Here is an 18,370-nt window from a genome sequence, read left to right on the forward strand (position 1 = left end):
ACCTTCACCCTCCATCCCCTTAAGCTGCTCATGTATTAGTGTGGCTGCCATTTCTTGAGCATCTCCCCACATCAGGCACTGTGCCGAGTGCTGGGGACACACAGGTAATTAAGACACAGTCCCTGCCTGCTCCTGGGGAGGCAGATGTATATGGAACAGAGAGACAGAGAGACGATGAGCCATTACACAAATGCGGTTAAGTGTGACAGATGCGAAGTTATGGCCCTGCTCAGGATGCAGTGGGGGCACATTAAAGGAGGGTTCAGTTTGAATGCGTGGGGAAGGAATCAGGAAGAGCTCCACAGAGGAAGAGGCTTTTGAGTGGGGCCTTGAGTGCCAAGGTGGTGTTTGTTAGGACGCCACAGGAAACAGTTTAATTGCTGACCTTCTCATGCTGTAGACTTCTGCTCACCTACGAGCCGCCCTACTGTGAGAGTTTTGACTACTGAGGGAGCCCCAGGATGACACAACACCATGCGATTCCACTGTTAGCATGCATACGTGTGCGTGCACACACACACACACACCCTGCCACACTGGAGTCTTCCAATCCCATTATGTCCCCCAAAGCCAGACAGACACTGGTGTTACTTTTTGTCATTTTGGTTCCTTCTCCGGCCGCGTCAGCCCTGACCCTGCACAGAACACCCACCCTAGCCTGGGGACCTGTCAGTCTCCTTCCCTTGGCAGTTCTCCATTCTTTCCCCTTCTGCTCTTGGGGCCCTAGCCCCATCCCTGGGGGTGTTCCTCACTTCCCTACTGTGGCCAAGCTCTGGGGGCTTGTGGGAAGGGAACAGATGGTGGGGGCAGAGAATGGGGAAGACAGCAGAGACTGGAGGCAGGCAGTGATTTTGTTTTTTTTATTCTATACAAGTGGGGAGGGAGCCCCTGGGGATAGAGGGACAGAGATCTGCCCTCTCAGGGGAGGAGACAGACCTCCACCCCAAAGCTATCGCAGGGTGAGGCATTGAGAGCCTCCCTTTCTCCTCCCTCCTGGCCCCCTGCCTCCTGCTCCCCAACACTTGGTCCTGCTATCCTACCCAGTAGGACAGGGCCTGGCAGGGGGCCTGGGGGAGCCAGGGTAGATGGGGGTCTGAGTCCTTGTGAGGCACATGTCGAGAGGAGGGCTGGGAAGGGTGTTGTGGCAGCTGTCAGTCTGTTCCTGGCTCACTGGTTCCTGTTGGGGACAAATCCAGGGAGTCTCATTTCCTGGGCAGGGAGAGTCAGCTACCCGGTGTTGGGGCTTGGGGGGCGGGTGCCATGTTGGACAGAGAGGTGGGAAGGGGGACCTGCCCTCACCAGCACCTGTGGGGTCAGGGGGCCTTCTTCTATCAGGTTCCAGCTTGTCGCAGGACTGTGCCCGCCGTGTCCTCTTGGGCTTCAGGGGGGCAGTCCGGCGACCTGGATCAGGAGGCCCTGAAAGAACAGTCAAGGCAAGCCTGGCACATGAGTGGGGCTCACAGGCTGGGTGTTCATCCAGGCTGTGACTCCTGGTTGTCATTCATTCCATGCCCTCAAAGAAGACCTGCTATGGACAGCAAAGTCCCAGAGGTGCCCCGACCCCTCTACTCAGCTAGGGTGGCAGACCTTGGACCTCAGGCTCCTCTTGGTCTTGCTGTGAGCCCAGCCGCAGCCGGGGTTTGTTGACTCCTGGGATTGCACCAGCAGCTTCCACCTCCTCCCTGCCCCCTGGCTCCTGGGGGGGCCGGCGGCCCCTGGGTACAGCCACTGGCTTGGGGGGCCGTGGAGCTAAAGGGGGGTCCTGCAGCTGGCAGAAGAAGGAAGATGCAGGTCAGTTCATTCCTTTGCCTCATCAGAGTGCCTTCCCCACCCGCCTTGCTGGTCCTCACCTTGGCGTTCCTAGCTGGAACTGTCCTCTCTGGGAATAGGGCCCCCTCCTTCTCCTCCTCCCCGTCTTGGGAGGCTGGGCTGGGGCTCTGGCAGCTGTGGTTGGGGGCACTCTCCTCAGCTGAGGGATGGCAGAGAGGAGAAGCTGCAGGAAAAGGCATTCTTGCATGGCCCTTCCTGTCTCCTCTGCCCTTGAAGCCCTAGGGGCCAGAACTTCCTCCTCCAAGCCCATTTGCTCTTACATCTCTGCCTTTGATGTCCTCTCCTGCTGCTACCATTTCCTTAGCCCCAGGTCCTCAGGATGGTCCTGAGGCCATCACCTCTGGAAGGGGCTCTGGCCTGGCTGCCCTCTTGCAGAGCAGCGCCTGAGCTCTTTCCTGCTGGGCAGAGCCAGGGCACAGGGTCTGCTGGGTGCACAGGCGTGGCTGCCCATCCAGGGCTGCAGTGCCCCGGGCCCCTGCCAAGGCTGCAGCCTGGCATTCCCAGAACTCTGTCTGACAGTCTCATTTAGATGAGAGGTGCACTGGCACACTCGTCCCCTGCCCCTGTGGCTTTAAGCGATACGAGCCTGTGGGTGTGACACGGGAAGGCATTGTCTGTGAGGTGCGTGTGTGGTGGAGCATCTGACTCTTGTGGTTTCCTAAATGAAGGATGGAGCCCTGTTTTGGAAGCTTTAACAAGTCTGTGTGGGATGGGAAAGTCAGCAAAGAAGTCCCCAGTGCTGGGTTGGCCTGGCAGGGGTTGGGGAAAGATGAAGCAGGGGGCAGAGACACCAGCTCTGTACCACAGGGAAGGGAGGGGCAGGGGCAGGATGGGCGGGAGGGGACAACAGGGAGCATGGGGCCCAAGCCACACTCACTTGCTCAGCTCCTAGCTCTTTCTAGCCTTTGCCCCTAGCCTGGGTGTGGGAGTGGAGGAGGTGGGGGGACATCTACATCTACAAGGAGATTTTGTCCATGTCAATATTGTTGGAGGGTCATATTCCAGGCCTTTGGGGACGTAAGCTGATGCTGAGCTGACCAGCATCAACCTTCTGAGTGAGCTTTTCTTTAGTGGCTCCTTAAGTGGAAGGAGCTTTGAACCCAGAAGAAGGTAAGTGTCATACCTGGAATAATGGCCCTCCCTTCTGTTTCTCTAGTCATGGAGCCAGAAAGTAAATGACTTAAGTTCATGGGTGGCTGAGGAAGACTAATACCCAGGGTTTCTGCCCTCCAAGGCAGAGCTCTTGCCCCTTCTTTGGGGTACCTTTCTGCGTGAGCCGAGAGTGGGCTGATGAGCTATTTCTGGAGGAGGCTGAAATGTTTTCGGGTGGGCCTGGCACAGCTGGCACCGGCCGGCAGTTTGACTTGCTCACCCTCTGCCCAGCTAAGGCGCGGAGAGGGGTTCTCTACAGAGGGCACCACTGCGCTGAAGGTGACCAGAGGCGGCACCTGCCCTAGAGAATTCACAGGAGCCTTCCACAAAGCATCATTCCTCTCTGCCAACCCTGGCGGGGCCACTTTCTGTTCTGTAGAAGCTGTCTTTGCATAGGGTTGTTTGTCTCATTTGGATGTCACTTTGTAACTATCCTTAAACATTTTCACTGTGTTGACTTCTCGCTGCGCCACCTTGGTCGCAAATCCCCCAGCGCAGGGGTCCTGGCTCCTGTTTCTTTGGACACACCCCGGGCCTTCAGTGCTGCTGCCCGAGAAGAGGCTCTCCATACCTATGTGCCACGTGGCCTCCGCTCGGCGCATGGCGCTGAAGCTCGGCTTGGTGCTTTGGGGTGGTGGGGGGGGCTTCCAGGCTCCAGGCCCTGGAATGGAGGGAGAGGGTGGGGCAGCGGAGGAGGAGGAAGGGAAAAGGCAAATCAGGAGGAGTCCCTGAGACAGGGGGCAAAGGAAGGGAGTGAGGCTGACCGTTCTCACCTGCGTCATCCGAAGAGCGCCGTTTCTGCCAAGCCTGGGTGCTGCCCTCCAGGTCTGGGCCTGTGCCCTGAAAGGACAGCTGAGTCAGGGCAGAAGAAAAGTCCTCTCCGTGGAGGACTGCAGCTGACAAAGGTCTTCTGCTCCATTGCTCCATGTCAGTAGTCCCTAGACACTTGGCCAGTGTTTCCCAAAGAGTGGCACCCATACCACCCTAGGGGCACAAGAAATGGTCTACACAAATAACATACTGTCATCTTAATAGTCACATGTTTATTTTATGTGTAGTAGAAAAAAGCAGGACTAGTACAAAGAGCCCAAGACTTTAAAGATGATAATGCTTAGGTTCAGACTACGTTAAAAAAAAAGGTGAGTTGATTTAAATAAAAATATACACATAAAAATTCAAGTGGCACACGGAAAAGGAAAAAATCAGGCATAAAGGTTATAATCAAGTCACCAAGTCTGGGAAACAGAGCTCTAGAGGTAAGTACTTTTATGACCCCCATTTACGAGAAGGAAGTAGAGGCTCCAGAAGGTTACGTGACTAGTCCAGGATTCCCTGGCAAGTGTGTGGCAGCGACGGAACTGCAGTTAACACCTTCTAACGCCAAAGCACCCGCTTTCTCCATGGAACTGCCACGGATGTGGGAGCAAGAAGGGGAGGGTGGCCGACAGGGACCACCAGGACCCTCGGTGTGCCATCCCAGGCTCCCCTCACCTCTCGTTTCCCATCGAAGCTCCAACCTTTGGCTCTTTCCAACCCAGGAAGGGCAACTCCGTGTGCCCTTGGCTGCTGTGCTGTCCCAGGGGCTGGGCCCCCTTCCCCTGGCTCTGGTCCCTCGGTGCCCTGGAACAAGGTCTCCTCTTTATAACAGCTCCCGATGGAGAAGGGGCTCCACAGGCAGCAGACAAGTTGTGGGAGGGCCCCTGTCCCACTGAGCCCCCAGCCCTGGGGAAGCCTTGCCTACACCCTCTGGGCAGTTCTCCCAGCGCCTCCATTTGCATATGGCACACGCACATGCTCTGGGCCACCAAGTCTTAGTCCACTCTCAAGGAGAGGGGAATTGCAATGACCAATGTTCCCCAGAACCCTGGGTCCTAGCCTTCTCCCGTTAAGCTTGGGTGGAGTCGGGGGACAGGCTCTGTGTGGGTCAGGAGAGGGGGAGGGTGCAGCACCCCCTGCCTCAACTTACCATCTTCCTGCGGAAGGAAGGCCCTCGGCTCCCCCCAAATCCAGGGAGGAGGCTGTTCTCCTCCTCTGGGCTCCAGCAGGGAGAGGAGTTATTGCCAAGGCTTGGGGGGTCTGGGCTGGGGGGGCTCTCCTGAGTCGGGGGTGGGGGTGGGGGTGGAGGGAGGAGGAGTCCAGCTGTAGGGGACCCAGGCCCCCTGTCCCCCTTGAAGCTCCGGGGCCGGCGAAAGTGAAACAGGCCTCGACGCCTCTTCTTCTGGAGCGGAGGCAGCGGCGGCTCCGAGAGGCCTGGCCGCACGGTCCTCAGAGTCCGGGGGTAGCTGTGCAGAGTCGGGGTGAGTCAGTGACAAACGCCAGATGCAGAGCCTAATCCTAGGTCTGATGAGCCTCCTGCTTTCCTCTCTCATCTAACCTCTCCTGCTGCACTGCAACCTGTTCCACTCAGTTCTCAGGGGAGACGGTGTCCTTGCCTTCCCTGCCCTGCCATAATCCTCAGGCAGCTCTTTCCCCCAAATCAACTCTCCTTTCAGGCACCTCCCCCTGCCTCCTTCTCTTGGCTTCTCCAAGTGACCCGGCTCCTCCCAGACAGACGCTGGGCAGTCTGTGTAGCACAGTGACAGGGAACACTACCTTCTGGACCTTTCACCACCAACGGGCATCCTGTTCCAGGTCCGCTGCCAGCCACCTCCCTCCCACCCCCACCCTGTCCCCCCATCCCATTGTGGTGGTTCACTCTGGTCCCATTCTTTCCAGCTGTTCTGAGAAGATTCAGAGGCCATGGGAGCTAAGGGCTGTGTGGGGAGGGATGAGAATGTGGGGAAATGTCCCAAAGAGACTAGCTTTAGGGGACCAATGCTGGAGAGGCTGAGGGGACATGGAAGCCCTCCCAGGGCCTCAGGGACTGTTGAGAATGGGACAGTGTTTAGGTGTCACACCTGGAACTTTCATCCATGACCCTTCGGCTGAAGAAGTCCTCCAGCCCCTCATCCAGGCGGGTGGCCATCCCATTCTCCTGACGAGTCCCAGGTACTGGTACCTGCTGGAAGCAAAGTCCTATGGAACATCTCATCGAGGTCAGAAAGTCCCACCTCCCTTCCACTCGGGGCATTCCCCTTTGGACTTGGCCCCATGGAAATTTAGACTTATGTTCACCTGGGTGTTTCCTAAGCTTGGTGGCTCTTGGTGCTCTTGGTGGCTTTATCCTTCACCAAAGTAAGCACAACACTGCCTGGCAGACAGAGATTTCTTATCTGTGACAAGGTCTAGCTGTCGTCCAGACTGGATAAGCCCTCATCCGTTCAATGGCATGCCTGGGCTCCTGCCCGACCCCTCAAGGCTAGTGTCACAGGCATTTGGGTCCCGAAACTAGAACCCCTAACTCTGACACTGGTAAGTGAAGTTGGTCCTCTTGTGAGGCCTTAGGGACTCACGCTGGGCCGACCAGGTCCTGGAGGGGTTGTCCTGGGAGGCCGGGGCCTCCCTTGTGTTTGATGCCTTAGTTTATAGCCATGAGTGGGCAGCTCGGATAGACCTTCCCAGGAGCCACTAGTGGTTGGCTGGCTGCCCCCGAGTCCTGAGAACCAGCCAGGGGGGATGCCCAGGCTCCCCAGTTGGCTTTCCATGTCCTGAGGGCTCCCACCTGTGGGGACAGCAGCATTAGAGGGGGGACAGGGAGGAAGCAGGATGGAGAGACAGAGACAAATGGAAAGGAAAGAGGGCCTGTGGAAGGTGTGGGAGTACGGAGGACATGAGAACCGAGGCTGGGAGACTCACTGATGAAGGCAGATACTGGCCGGATCTTGCGGCAGCGTTTCTGCTTTTTGATGGCCATAGTGTCCTGCAGAAATGGAGAACAATGGCGGGGCCAGGTCACAAGTCCCAGCACCTCCCCTGGAGCCTCCCATTCCTCACAGAGCCTTCTCTTTTTTTTTTTTTTTTTTTTTGAGACAGAGTCTCGCTTTGTTGCCCAGGCTAGAGTGAGTGCCATGGCGTCAGCCTAGCTCACAGCAACCTCAAACTCCTGGGCTCAAGCAATCCTCCTGCCTCAGCCTCCCAAGTAGCTGGGACTACAGGCATTCGCCACCATGCCCGGCTAATTTTTTGTATATATTAGTTGGCCAATTAATTTCTTTCTATTTATAGTAGAGACGGGGTCTCGCTCTTGCTCAGGCTGGTTTCGAACTCCTGACCTTGAGCAATCCGCCCGCCTCGGCCTCCCAGAGAGCTAGGATTACAGGCGTGAGCCACCGCGCCCGGCCTAGAGCCTTCTCTTTAGAGCCCACCCAGCCCCTCTCCTCAGGGGCTGAGGCCCTGGGAGGAGGGAAGAGGTTGGACCGGGGCTGGGGTGGAGGAGGGTGGCATTAGTAGGGTGCTGAGGGGAGTCCAGAGAAGTGGGAGGGGACAGTGCTATGCAGGTTAAGGAGGGGAGCGAGGCAGTGGGAGGCTCACAATGTTGGTCCCAAGTTCATCATCTGTGGTCTCCTCGTGCTCATGGTTCCGGCCTCGGCCCCGAGAGGACGGGTCCTGTCCTTGGCCTGGCCCCCCTGGTGGATCTGACAGTGTCCTTAGCTGGGTCAGGTGCCGGGCCTACGAAAGGACAGGTGTGCACAGAATCCCAAGGAAACTGCCCACCTCCCAGGGCCATGAGGGGGAGGGTGGTCAGGGAGATGGGACGGTGTGGGGTGAGGGGTGGAGCCGTGGCCACGGCTGGGGTTCAGAAGTCCTACCAGGCTCTTGTGGGAGTGGTATAGCTCCTGCAGGATCTCGTCCACTATGGAGTTGGTCAGATAGGTGACGACCGAGAGCTTCACTTCACTGTGGGTATAGATGGGGTTACTCAGACCCCGTTCCCTGCCTAGCCCTGAGCCTCACCCACTCCCTTCCCCAGAAGCCTGAGAGAACGAGCCAGCTAGCCTGGCTGCCCGCGGACAGCATGGCTGCTGGAGGAGGCACCCTGGGCCCACTGCACTCAGGTCCCCACAAATACACATCTAGGCCCACCCATGGACACCCAGCCCAGCTGTGCGTGGGCAGTGAGGAATTGGAGGAGGTGAGGGAGGAGCAAGGGGGCTGCAGGTCAGGCCAGGAGCCCCATGGGGCAGAGCTAGGTTAACTGGGGTGCTAAGTAAACCCTGCTGGTTGCTACTGTGAGGGTAGAAACCAGCACTTCCTGAGCCTGGCTGTTTCACAGGTACGTGTGCTAACTTCCCTTTGCTTAGGTGAGTCATGAGTCATGGCAACCATACCCAGAATGAAAGAATTCTACAGGCAATGAAAACTGGGGGAAGACAGTGTTTCCATGCACCTGACTTGCATCACTTTTCTTTGCTCCTGCCTCTGAGGAGGCCGTGCTTTGTTTCTAGGTGACTCCTGCTGTAGGGGTGTGTGTGTGTACCTGTGTGTGTACACCACCTGGCTCCTAATCTCAGCTCAGCACTTAGATTTCTAGGGCAAAGACCAGTCAGACCCTAAATAGCAAGGTTGCATTTGGTTAAAGATTTATCCCCTGTAATGGAGATGGTGCCATTCATTATTCATTGCTGATAGCTCTCCAGCCCCAAGTCCCTGAGTGCTCTGGGCCAAATCCAGCCCCATTGACAGCACCACCCTTTGAGGCTCACTCCAGCTTGTTCTGAATGTCCTGTCCCGCCTGCTCCAGCAATGCCCCTCGGATGAAATTCCGGGGCACAGTGACACGCTCCGCCACATTGCTCAGCATCTTGTTGTGCCCCTCAGCCACCCGCATGGCCACAGGGCATAACTCCTGTGTTAGGCTGACCATGGACTCCAGGATCACCTAGCGTAGGGAGAAAGGGGCCAGACCCCCAAGGGGGGTAGGGTCAGGCCTGGCGCCACAGCAGAAAAGACTTTAGCCTATCTAATCCAGCCCTCTATGGTGAGACTGACAACCTGCCTGAGGTCACAGAGCTGTTAGCGACAGAGCTTTGGACGCTCAGCCTTTCCCATTGGTCACTGCTCCTTCTACCCTACCATATAGATGTGGTGAGAGTCAGTCCTAGGATCAGAATCCAGAGTCTAGGGGCCAAGGTCAAAGCTAGCAGAAAAAAGTCCAAGCCCGATATGTAGCAATGCCTTGGCACAGTGGGACTGTGAGTGGTCTCAACTCTGTGCATGTCCCTCTTGCCCTCCAGTAATCTTCCTGCCCTGACTTCAGCTCTTAGCTTGGGCCCTTGGTCAACACTGGTCTCCCACCATGGCCTCCTCCCTCCCCCAGGACTTGCCTGCAGCTCCTTGTCCACGGCCTTGGACACCTCACTGGCTACTGATTCTAGCCTCTGCCGCACAGGCCCGTCACTGGCTAGCACGTGGCCCAGCTCGTAGAGGCTGGGAAACAGCTGGGGAAGGAAGGGTTATGATTAGCAGGCCAGAATCAGGCCTCACTAGGTCCCTGGGGGCCTTGGGCTAGGAGGTAGATGCACAGGGCAGGGCCTGAACACTCCTGGGTCAGCATGCTTGGCCTTCTTGGGTTCTCCAGACTATGGGGCAAGGCAGGGCTACAGAGGGCTCACCGCCCGGGAGTTCTTGGCATCCTTGATGAGGTCCCGAGCATAGAGCAGCTCATCCTGCACGGGCTCCAGGGGGCACAGCCGCAGGGCCCGCACCTCCTCCTGCACTCGTCCACATAACCGCTGCAGCATCTGGAGCACGGTGGCAGGAGTGTCAGGGGGACCCCTTGGGCAGTGCTACTGGTGCCAGCACTGACAGTGGTGGTGGCGATGCCTCTGGATAGCCTGGTCTCTCTCCTTGGTGTGTGGCCTCTTTAGTGCCCAGGCAAGCTCCCCTTGTCTGCGGGCTGCCTGCTTTTTGCCCACTTACGTTTGGGGCCCACATTCCACATGCCCTCTCTTTTTGCTCCCCACATGCTCTGTCCAGTGATGGACACCACATGATGCCTCTCTATGCCCCCACGCTCTCTGTCATATCGTGCCTGCGCCATGCATGCCCCACACGTGCCCCACGTGTCCTGGAGGGAAACGTTTACTTGCTCGGCGCTGCTGGTCACCAGGCCCTGCTGCAGCCTGAAGGCCTGCTCCTGGGGGCACGTCTGGGAGTGGTTGTTCCTCACGAGGCACCACTGGATCTGCAGATGATGGGGTTGGTGGGGTTACGGCCTGGGGATATGGGCTGTCCCCTGCCCCTTGCTGTCCCACCCTGCTCAGGACAACACTCTCCACCTTCTGCCAGACATCCTCGGTGCGCTCCGGGGCACTGCGGTAGGCTTGAGAGATGTCGCTCACAGGAAAGGACATGAAGCGCAGCGTGTGGTTGCTGTGGGACACAGCAGCATAGCTGGGTGGGGGAACAGGTGAGGAGGCGAGGCCTCTGCCTCCCCTGTTAGTGGGAAAAACCCACCCCTTGTTCATGATTTCCCTCTTCTGTGCCCTTCCGAACACTTCTGTGCAAATAGGTCAAGGAGGCTGGAGTGGGGCTGTGGCAGTTCAGGCCTGGTCCAGGCAGTGGAAGGCTGGGAGCTTGGGTCAGGGCAAGGCCCTGGTCCACTCACCTCTCCAGGGCCCTTGCGATGTCCAGGAAGCCCAGGGCAGATGTATTATTCCGATCCCACAGGATAGTTCTGGGGGAAGGGTGAGCACCAGTTTGTCATCCTTCCCTCTGGTCCCAATCAGGGACTGGGGACACAGCCCTTCCTGGGCCCTCCCTCCTTTCCTGGGTAATGAGGCTGACTCAGAGATGGGTCTGAAGGTGGGGATCTTCTGGAGGCGGGGGTACAGAGCATCGATGCAAGCGGGGAGAAGGTACGTATGTGGGGGAGGGGCTGGGGGTCCAGGTCAGAGGGGCCAGGTGTGGGCCCCACCTGAGGGAGGAGTTGATCTGCAGGGCTTTAGACAGCATCTTGGCCCCTATGTCCTCCATGCCATTGCCACTCAGATCCACCTTGGCCAGGCAGGTGTTGCTGCCCAAGGCATTGATGAGGATGCTGGTACGAAGCTTCAGCCGGGAGTCTGCCACTGACAGGGACTGCAGGGACTGTGTGGGCAAATGGGGGGTTGGGCCTAGTCCCCACAGCCCTCTGCCACCGCAGGTCCCCTCCCAGGCCCAGGCACTCACACAGTCCTCCTCCTGGATCAGCTGCACCAGCTTGTGGAGGATCTCCTCCAGGGTCCTGTGGGGAGTGGGGGCTCAGAGTAGGAGAGGACAGGGCTGGGGTCATGCTATCAGAGGAGGGAGCGATGGCCAGAGGTAATACAGTGAGCCGAGAGGATGGGTGCATGATGGGACGAGAAAGGGGGCCTTACTTGGCCTTGACATTGAAGTTCTTGCCCAGGAAAAGGTGCTTGAGGGACTTGTTCTTGCCAAGTGCAGGCACCAGTGTCAGGAGGTCCGAGTCAAAGCCTGGCCAGCAGATGGGAGAGGCCTGGCCTTGAGGCCTGAGGGTCACTGTTGTCTCGTCAGGGCTTCTTCCCCATGCTCAGGACCGTTTCCCACCTGGCCCCCACAGAAGGGAGGGGCCTCTACTCACCATTGTCTGACAGATCCAGGCTGCCTACACAGGTGACAGCCCCCAGCTGCTCCTGCAAGGCCTGGGCTCCTGCTGAGCGGAGCTGCAGGGACAAGGTGGGGTGGGGAAGGCAGGGGTTGGGGAGGGTGATAGGGCACCTTTAATGCTTAGGGACCAGAGTAGCCAGGACTCAAGGTCACAACAGGACTGAGATGTTCAATCGGAGAGGCCCCTTCTCCACACCAGAGCCTTCCCTCCCTCCAGCCAGAGGCTGCTGTTTCTAAGACAGCTTGCTGCCGCCCTCTGGTGGGAAGGCCTGGAATCTCCCACCCCAAAGCTTTAAGGGCAGAGATACTGGAGACTGAAAAGGAGTGGCCTCCGCAAAGAGAGTCACAGTGTGGGGACTGAGAGGGGAAAGTGGAGGTGTGGCCAGGTCGGGGGTTGCAGAGGGGTAGCTTGGAGGCGAGATGGAGCCAGGAGTTGCCTTAGGTGAGAGCGATGCCTGCTGGGGCGACAGGTGGGGGCTGGGGGCGCACCTCACAGCTGCTGAGGTCCAGGTGCAGGTCACTGAGGTGGCTGTTGAGGGAGAGGCCCTGAAGCAGTGCCCTGTGGGAGGAAGGCAGGAGGCCCAGCTTTACCCCTCCCCGCTCCCCGTGGCTCCCCTGGACACCCCCAACCCTGCACCCACCCGACCTGAGGGCCTCCAGGGGCAGCTTCGTGGCCGACAGGTTGACGTGGCTCAGCGTGTAGGCGCTGCTGAAGAACTGCTTGAAGGCCGGGGGGCCCTCTCGGCACTTCCTGTGGAGACCCGTGGGGTCAGCGAGGGAGGGAGGGGTGGTGCGGCTTGCCCCGGCCCTCCCTGCACCCCTCCTGCTCCCACCTGTGGGAGCAGCTGTTGCGAGCCAGGTTGAGGTAGGTGAGGTGGGAGCAGCAGCCGTGGAGCAGGGCACCCAGAAGCTGTGGGAGAGACGCGGCGGGTCTCAGAGGTGCTGGGAGGGGTGGGGTGCTAGGGCCAGGACTCCCTGTCCCTCCCCATCAAGGTCAGTCTGTGTGTGCTCCACTATGGATGTCCACTCAGTTCCCTCAAGCCTCAGTTTCCCCTCCTTGGAAAGTGGGTCTGCTCCCTGCCTGGCTCCCAGGGGTGGGGAGAGGCTCTCAGACAGTGGATGTTAAAGCCAGGGCCACCAGTGGCTCCCAAGGTGCCTTTGATGAAGGCAGGGACAGCATCCCAGCCCTGTGCCGGGTGCACAGCTAGGGAACGGGGCAAGGGCTGGCTCTCAGGCACAGCCAGCACAGCCTTGTGACCTGGAAAAGGGCCACACAGGTGCAAGCTATGGACATCGCTTTATAATTCAGCTGAACTTGAAGTCATCCCAACCACTCTGCTGACTTTTTCACTCAGGGACACAGAGTCCTGCCCTGGCCTCCCCAAATCACCTCACAGGGGCTCCCCACTCCCAACCCCTCACCGAGTCGATGGCGCAGTCAGTCCCGGACAGGTCCAAGTGCACCAGGGCGTTGGGCTGGGCCAGGAAGCTGTAGAGGGCCTGGCGAAGGAAGGACAGAGGGGCTGCGGGGCAGGGGCAATAGAGTCCCGCCGCTGCCAGGGGCCCGAGGCCTGAGCATGCTTCTCAGGGGGTTGAGGTGGTATTCCGTGGACTCACATTGGCCTCGTCCGTGGCGAGCAGCCCAGGGTTCTTGCTCAGGTCCAGGTATCGCAGGGAGCTGGCAAAGGCCGGGTTGGCCCCGAAGGTCTGGCCGAGTGCCTGGAGCCCTGAGCACAGCGGGCACTGGGCTGGGTTGGCCCCCATCCCCACAGCTTCCCCTCAATACATAACTCCCCGCTCCCAAAATGTGGCTCCTTTTCCTTCCTGATCCTGGGGATGGTGTATGACTGTGTGGGTATACCACTTGGCTCAACAGCCCAGGCAGCACTGGGGTGGGTCAGAGGTCAGAGGTCAGGGGTCCCAGTGCAAATACCTCGAGGGGAAATGGCAGTCTTGGCCAGGCACAGTTTGGTGAGGCCAGTGGGGAAGCAGAGGAGCTGTTGGCTCAGACTGAGGAAACCTGGGGAGTGGAGAGAGAAATAGGCCCAGTGAGAGGCTGGGCAGTGGGCACTGGTGGTGCAGTCAGACTGGGGGCTTGGTGGGGTACAGGCCTGGGGTTGAGGTTGGAGGTGTTGGGGCAGGGGCTGGAACCAGGCTGGAGAGCCCCTCATCAGACCTGGGATGGGCTCTGGGCTAGGACAGGGGTCTGCATTGTGGTGGGGATAGGATTCAGGGCTGGGGCTCACCCTTGTCCTCGATGGGGTTGTGGGACAGAGTGAGGGCATGCAGCACACAGCTCCCGTTCTCCCCAAACACCCCGGCCAGCTTCTGGACAAAGTCCCTTCAGGGAAGGGGAGGAAGGATTTGTCCTGAGCTGAGCCCCAGGTCCCAGCCTTGGGCTTCCCCTCCTCCTCTACCTGTCTGCCTGGCGGGGGCTGCAATGGTCAGAGGCCCCCATGGGGAGAGCAGCTTGGGGCCTGCCAGGGAGCTTGTCACCACTCTGGGGTACCTGGGAGCATTACACACTTTGGGAAGTTGTGCTGAGACAAAGCTCAACTTTGGGTCCTCAAGACCAGAGCAGCCCACCCTGCTAGGCGGTGGATGGAAGAAGGAGGCGGGGGCATGGAGCACTCTGGGGACAGGCCACGGAGCCAGGGGCAGGAGGCTTAGGTCTGAGTCTCAGCTTGACCACTGACTTGCTTTGTGCCCTCTTTGGGTCTCAGTCTCCTCTTTTGTAAAGTGAGGAGCTGGATGAGATAGTTTGAGGCCCGTTTTGTGCTCTAAGGTTCTGGGACCCTAGACTATAGCAAGGGAGCACTACTGCCCAAGGAGGAGGCTGGCCTCACGTCTTAAGCCCAGCGTTGTCCAGCACCAGCTCTTCAAGGCTCCCCGACTTGCTCAGGGTGTGTAGCACCTGTTCTAGCACTTCAGAGCCCTGAGGACAGAGGGGGTCCTGCAATTAGGGGCCAAGGAGGGTACTACCCCCCTCCCCAAGCCCTCCTGGTTCCTACCAGCCGCAGGTCTTTGCAGTAGAGTTTGGTGAACCACTGGTTGTAGGCCAGGGCTGCGACCATTAGGGCCAAGTCTCTGTGGGGATATGGAAGGGGCAGGGAGTTGGTGAGGAGGTGGCTGGCACAGGCAAGAAGAGACCAGGGATGGGGGGTGTTGGGCTGGGAAAGCCTAGATGGGTGGATGGCAGTGGGGATGGGTGGAACTGGGGAGATAGAGCTGGGGCTGTGGATGGAACCAGAAGGGAAATCCTGGGAAGGGCTGGACTGGGCTGAGGCTGGGACTTTGGGGTTGAGTCTCTGTCCCATCTGCTTACCTGCTCTCCAAGTGGCTAAAATCCAGAAGATTGAACTCCCGGTTATCCTCAGCATGGTAGATGGTGTCCACATCCTTGGAGAGGTGGAACTTGCTCATACCTGCTTCCCCCCTCTTCCTCAGTCCCCTCCCTCTGAGTCCCACCTGTCCCCTGCCAGGTCCCTGCCCAACGCACCCATTGCACCTCCTCACGGCAGTGTAGGCCATTGTAGTCACATAGGGCAGCATAGGTCTCAGAGAAGCCACCTGTGGGGCAGGAGATGGGCTGGCTCCATGAAGGGTAAGGAGATAAGGAATAGGCTTGTGGTTCAAGGAACAGTCAAGGTCACTCTATATGCCAGTGCCTTGGGTTCCTGCTATGCCATGAACCTCCTGAGGCCTTGGAGCTTGGAGTCCTCAGGGTGGGCAGCCCCCACCCCCAGCAACACCCCATGCACAAAGGGCTCTGGACACAAGGCAAGCCCACTTTTCTCAGTCTGCCCCTGCTCACCGCAGACACTGTGAGTAGTAGATGTGGAAGTTTCAGAGTTGGGGGATGTGTCTCGGGGCCCCTCTGGGGTGTCTGCGTTTCCACGCCGGATCAAACACCTGCAAGAGAAACAAATCATCCCAGAAAGAGCTGGAAGGAGGCTCTCAGTTCTTCTCCTATTACACCTTCTAGATACCCAGGAAAAAGCTAGAGTGGGGACAAGAGAGCTCTTCTTGCTGTCCCAGGAGCCCAGGCCCAGGGGAAGGAGGGAGGGAAGAAGTTTCCCTGTTGTGTAATCCCTTGAGAGACCTCTCGTTTGCCACTCACCCAGGGCCAGGGCAGACCTTGGAGAGGGCAGAGCTCACATGTCGTGTCACCTGGTCCACGCTCTCTGCTGATGGCAGCCGCATGCTCACCATGCCACGCTCTGTCTCCACCAGGATCTGGGGGAGAGCGAGTGGCAGAGCCTCAGATTCCCTCCTCCCTCCTCTGGCAGGCTCAGTAGTGGGCCCCTGCTCTGGGGCTCACCTGGTTCTGACTGAGCGTGTTGAAGGCACGGATCTCCAGGACATTGAAGGAGCTTTCCACCTGGGAGGGAGGGAGGTGCTCAGCTCCTGGTAAGGGCCGGGCTTGCCAGGCTCGGGAAGGAGCATGCCAGGTGCTCTGCTGCTCCTCAGCCCTACTCACCTTGGCTGGGACTTTAAGGGGGAAGAGGTGGAGGCGCCAGGAGGTCAGGGCCTGCAGAGAGAGGAAAAGAATATCAGCAGCTCATGACAGCTGGCTGGGCACTGGTGCCCTCCGTTAGTCCTCAGCTCTGGTCTGGGAGTCCCCCCTCTCTCCTGTCCTCCCCTAGGCTCCTGGGCAGTAACCCAGGCCAGTCTGCCCCTCCCCCAGGCGTTGTCTGCTCAGTGCTCACCCACCTGTCTCCCCTGCCCCCAGGCTCCCTCTACTGGTCAGCTGCTCTTGCCAGCCACTCCTCCCTCCTGGCCAGCCACTCCTCCCTCCTGGCCAGCCACTCCTCCCTCCCAGTAAGCCTGATACCCTCACCAGCACTCGGTCCTCAAACTTCTTGGGCTTTGTCTCCAACTTCACACGATGTTGTTGGAGCACAGCTCCTTGGCTCAGGCACCTCCGGATGCTGTCTGAAGGTGGGTGGGGGGCTGCTCAGAGCTCCCCTTACCCTGGCCAGCCCGCCTCCCCAGGGCAGGGGCAGATGGGAGGAGAGAAACAAAGAAGGACAGGGAGAGAAACCTTTCCTTCTTGGGTGACTTTTTTTCTGTCTTTTTGATTTTTACTATTAGAGAGGGAGTGGGGTGTGGAGAAAACTCTGGCTCCTGATGTCCCTGAGTCAGGGGACAGTTGCTGACTGTCTGTGGGAGGGTGAGTCTTACACTTCTGAGGGTGTGAAGGATTTTTCCAACCCGTGCACTACAACAGCCATCACCACATACACAGTGAGTCAGTGTGTGGGGGTGTGGGGGTGTCCCTCTGACTGTATTCTAGGTGGTCTGGGTGTGAGTGTCTGCCTTTACTACGAGTGTGTGCGTGCCTCTTGAAGATGTCAGGGAGCCCGAGTGTGGCGTTGTGGGGATGGCTGGTGTGAATGAGTCTGCTGAAAGGGGCACAGAGCCAGGCGTTCCTGTATGTGTGTGTTGGGGTGCGGGTGGGGGTGAGGGGGCGGGAAGGAGTTAGTGTTTAAATGAACCCCATACCCATCTGCTGGTAGAATCATCCAGATATTGTGTGTGTGTGTGTGGGGGGGTGCGGTTTCTGTAAAGATGTGTTTACACTCGTCCCATGATCCTGCTTGTGTGTGTGGAGGTGTGGGAAATCGCCACAGTGCAGCATGCCTGCGAGTATCCTTGAGCTTCCTGCTCTCTGCGTGGGCTAGCCTGTGCTCCCGCCTCTGGGGGTCAGGGTCGTGGCGGTGCTGGGGGGGCCGGGCCTTGGCTTGGGCCAGGTCTGAGAAGCACGCAAACAGGAAGCCTTTAGGTATGGGTGGTGGGTAGTGCGAAGGGAGCAGGCTGGGGCGAGGGCTGTGAGAGGCGAGCCGCAGAGACCCTGCTCTTGGTTTTAGCTCCAATGCGGGGCCTCATCCCTGACTCCCTTCTTTGCCCCACTGGCCTGGGCGCTGCCCACTCCTAGGGTTTCTTCAGGGCCAGTTCCGGGGCGGGGCCGGGAGGAAGGAGGGTGTTGGCAAGCAGCGGTCAGGACCAGGGGCAGCTCCCTTCGCCCGGCGGGGCGGGCCGCGCCTGGCCCCGCCCGGCGGGGAAGCAGGGACTCTCAGGAGGGGAGACTGGACGCTTTGCCGAGGGGTGGGCCAGGGACGCTGAGAGTCAGCCCCAGGGAGCGCAAGGGAACTGCACCTGTCACCAAAGAGCGGGACAGGCTGCTCAGGGACGGGAAGGTCCTGACGGGGTGAGGCAAGGAGGGCAGCGGAGGATGCTCCCAGGACAGCGATGCCCAGGCTGGGATGCAGGGGCCGGGGACTTGGAGCCGGGATGCATGGGCGCGGAGGCGTGAGGCACCGGGTGGGGTGTACCGCGGGGAGGAACGCACTGGGTCTGGGATGCTCCCGGACGGGGCGTCCCGGAGACCAAGGCAGCCTCGTACCTTGCAGCTCGCGGGTGAGCTCCACGCTGGCCTTGGCCATGGCGGCCGCTGCTACTGCTGCTGCTGCAGAGGAGCCGCCGCCGCCGCCGCCCGGGAGCCGCGGCACATGCTAGACCCGGCTCCGGCAGGGCCCGGCGCTGAGCGCTGCAGCAGCGGCGGAGCCCGCTCCCGTCAGGGGCGGCTGCGCGAGCGCTCCTCCCCCCGCCTCGGAGAGCTGGGTCTCCCGCCCCGCCCGGAGAGGTGCGGGACTGAGCATGCGCGCCGCGCTGCCGAGCCGCGTGAGACCCCGCGCGCGCTCGCACCGACCCCTCCCGGCCGCTCGCGCGTGAGAGGCCCGATGCGCGTCGCCTGCTGTCGGGGCACCCTCCGGGGCTGGGGGGCAGCTTTCCGTGCCACTCAGTCCTCAGGCACCACCGGCAGAACCCATTTCTTTTGTTCGTGGGTCTGGGTACACCTCCCGGGTTATTCTTGCAGGGCCCCTCCCTTTTCTCCCGC

General features: G+C 59.4%; 1 protein-coding gene across 1 annotated transcript; it reads right to left on the minus strand.

Annotated features, from left to right (window-relative positions):
- Nucleotides 1–852: 852 nt before the first annotated feature.
- Nucleotides 853–18,025, minus strand: CARMIL3 (capping protein regulator and myosin 1 linker 3). The gene is made up of 40 exons (XM_012756070.3): nucleotides 17,876–18,025; nucleotides 16,310–16,404; nucleotides 15,950–16,000; nucleotides 15,791–15,850; nucleotides 15,590–15,705; nucleotides 15,284–15,381; nucleotides 14,969–15,039; nucleotides 14,795–14,868; nucleotides 14,481–14,556; nucleotides 14,316–14,404; nucleotides 13,716–13,810; nucleotides 13,403–13,489; nucleotides 13,087–13,196; nucleotides 12,892–12,969; nucleotides 12,303–12,379; nucleotides 12,116–12,220; nucleotides 11,959–12,028; nucleotides 11,444–11,525; nucleotides 11,220–11,316; nucleotides 11,032–11,086; nucleotides 10,778–10,950; nucleotides 10,469–10,537; nucleotides 10,140–10,233; nucleotides 9,947–10,045; nucleotides 9,474–9,602; nucleotides 9,186–9,299; nucleotides 8,565–8,740; nucleotides 7,671–7,758; nucleotides 7,393–7,530; nucleotides 6,718–6,781; nucleotides 6,375–6,583; nucleotides 5,880–5,980; nucleotides 4,949–5,264; nucleotides 4,474–4,602; nucleotides 3,756–3,822; nucleotides 3,554–3,643; nucleotides 1,851–1,969; nucleotides 1,588–1,768; nucleotides 1,306–1,416; nucleotides 853–1,177 (listed from the first exon to the last, which is right to left on the minus strand). Exons 1-40 carry the CDS (start codon nucleotides 17,913–17,915, stop codon nucleotides 1,152–1,154), a joined length of 4,119 nt encoding a protein of 1,372 aa, XP_012611524.1. The 5' UTR covers nucleotides 17,916–18,025; the 3' UTR covers nucleotides 853–1,151.
- Between the last annotated feature and the right edge of the window lie 345 nt (nucleotides 18,026–18,370).

Source organism: Microcebus murinus, chromosome 6, assembly GCF_040939455.1.
Source record: "Microcebus murinus isolate Inina chromosome 6, M.murinus_Inina_mat1.0, whole genome shotgun sequence".
Lineage (NCBI taxonomy): Eukaryota > Metazoa > Chordata > Mammalia > Primates > Cheirogaleidae > Microcebus > Microcebus murinus.

Coding starts and splice junctions, on each gene's coding strand:
- CARMIL3 (XM_012756070.3), bottom strand. CDS start 17,915: ATGGCCAAGGCCAGCGTGGAGCTCACCCGCGAGCTGCAAG. Junction 14,557..14,794: donor TTTAGCCACTTGGAGAGCAG/GTAAGCAGATGG, acceptor ATATCCCCACAG/AGACTTGGCCCTAATGGTCG. Junction 12,380..12,891: donor CTGACTGCGCCATCGACTCG/GTGAGGGGTTGG, acceptor TCTCTCCCACAG/CTTCTGGGTGCCCTGCTCCA.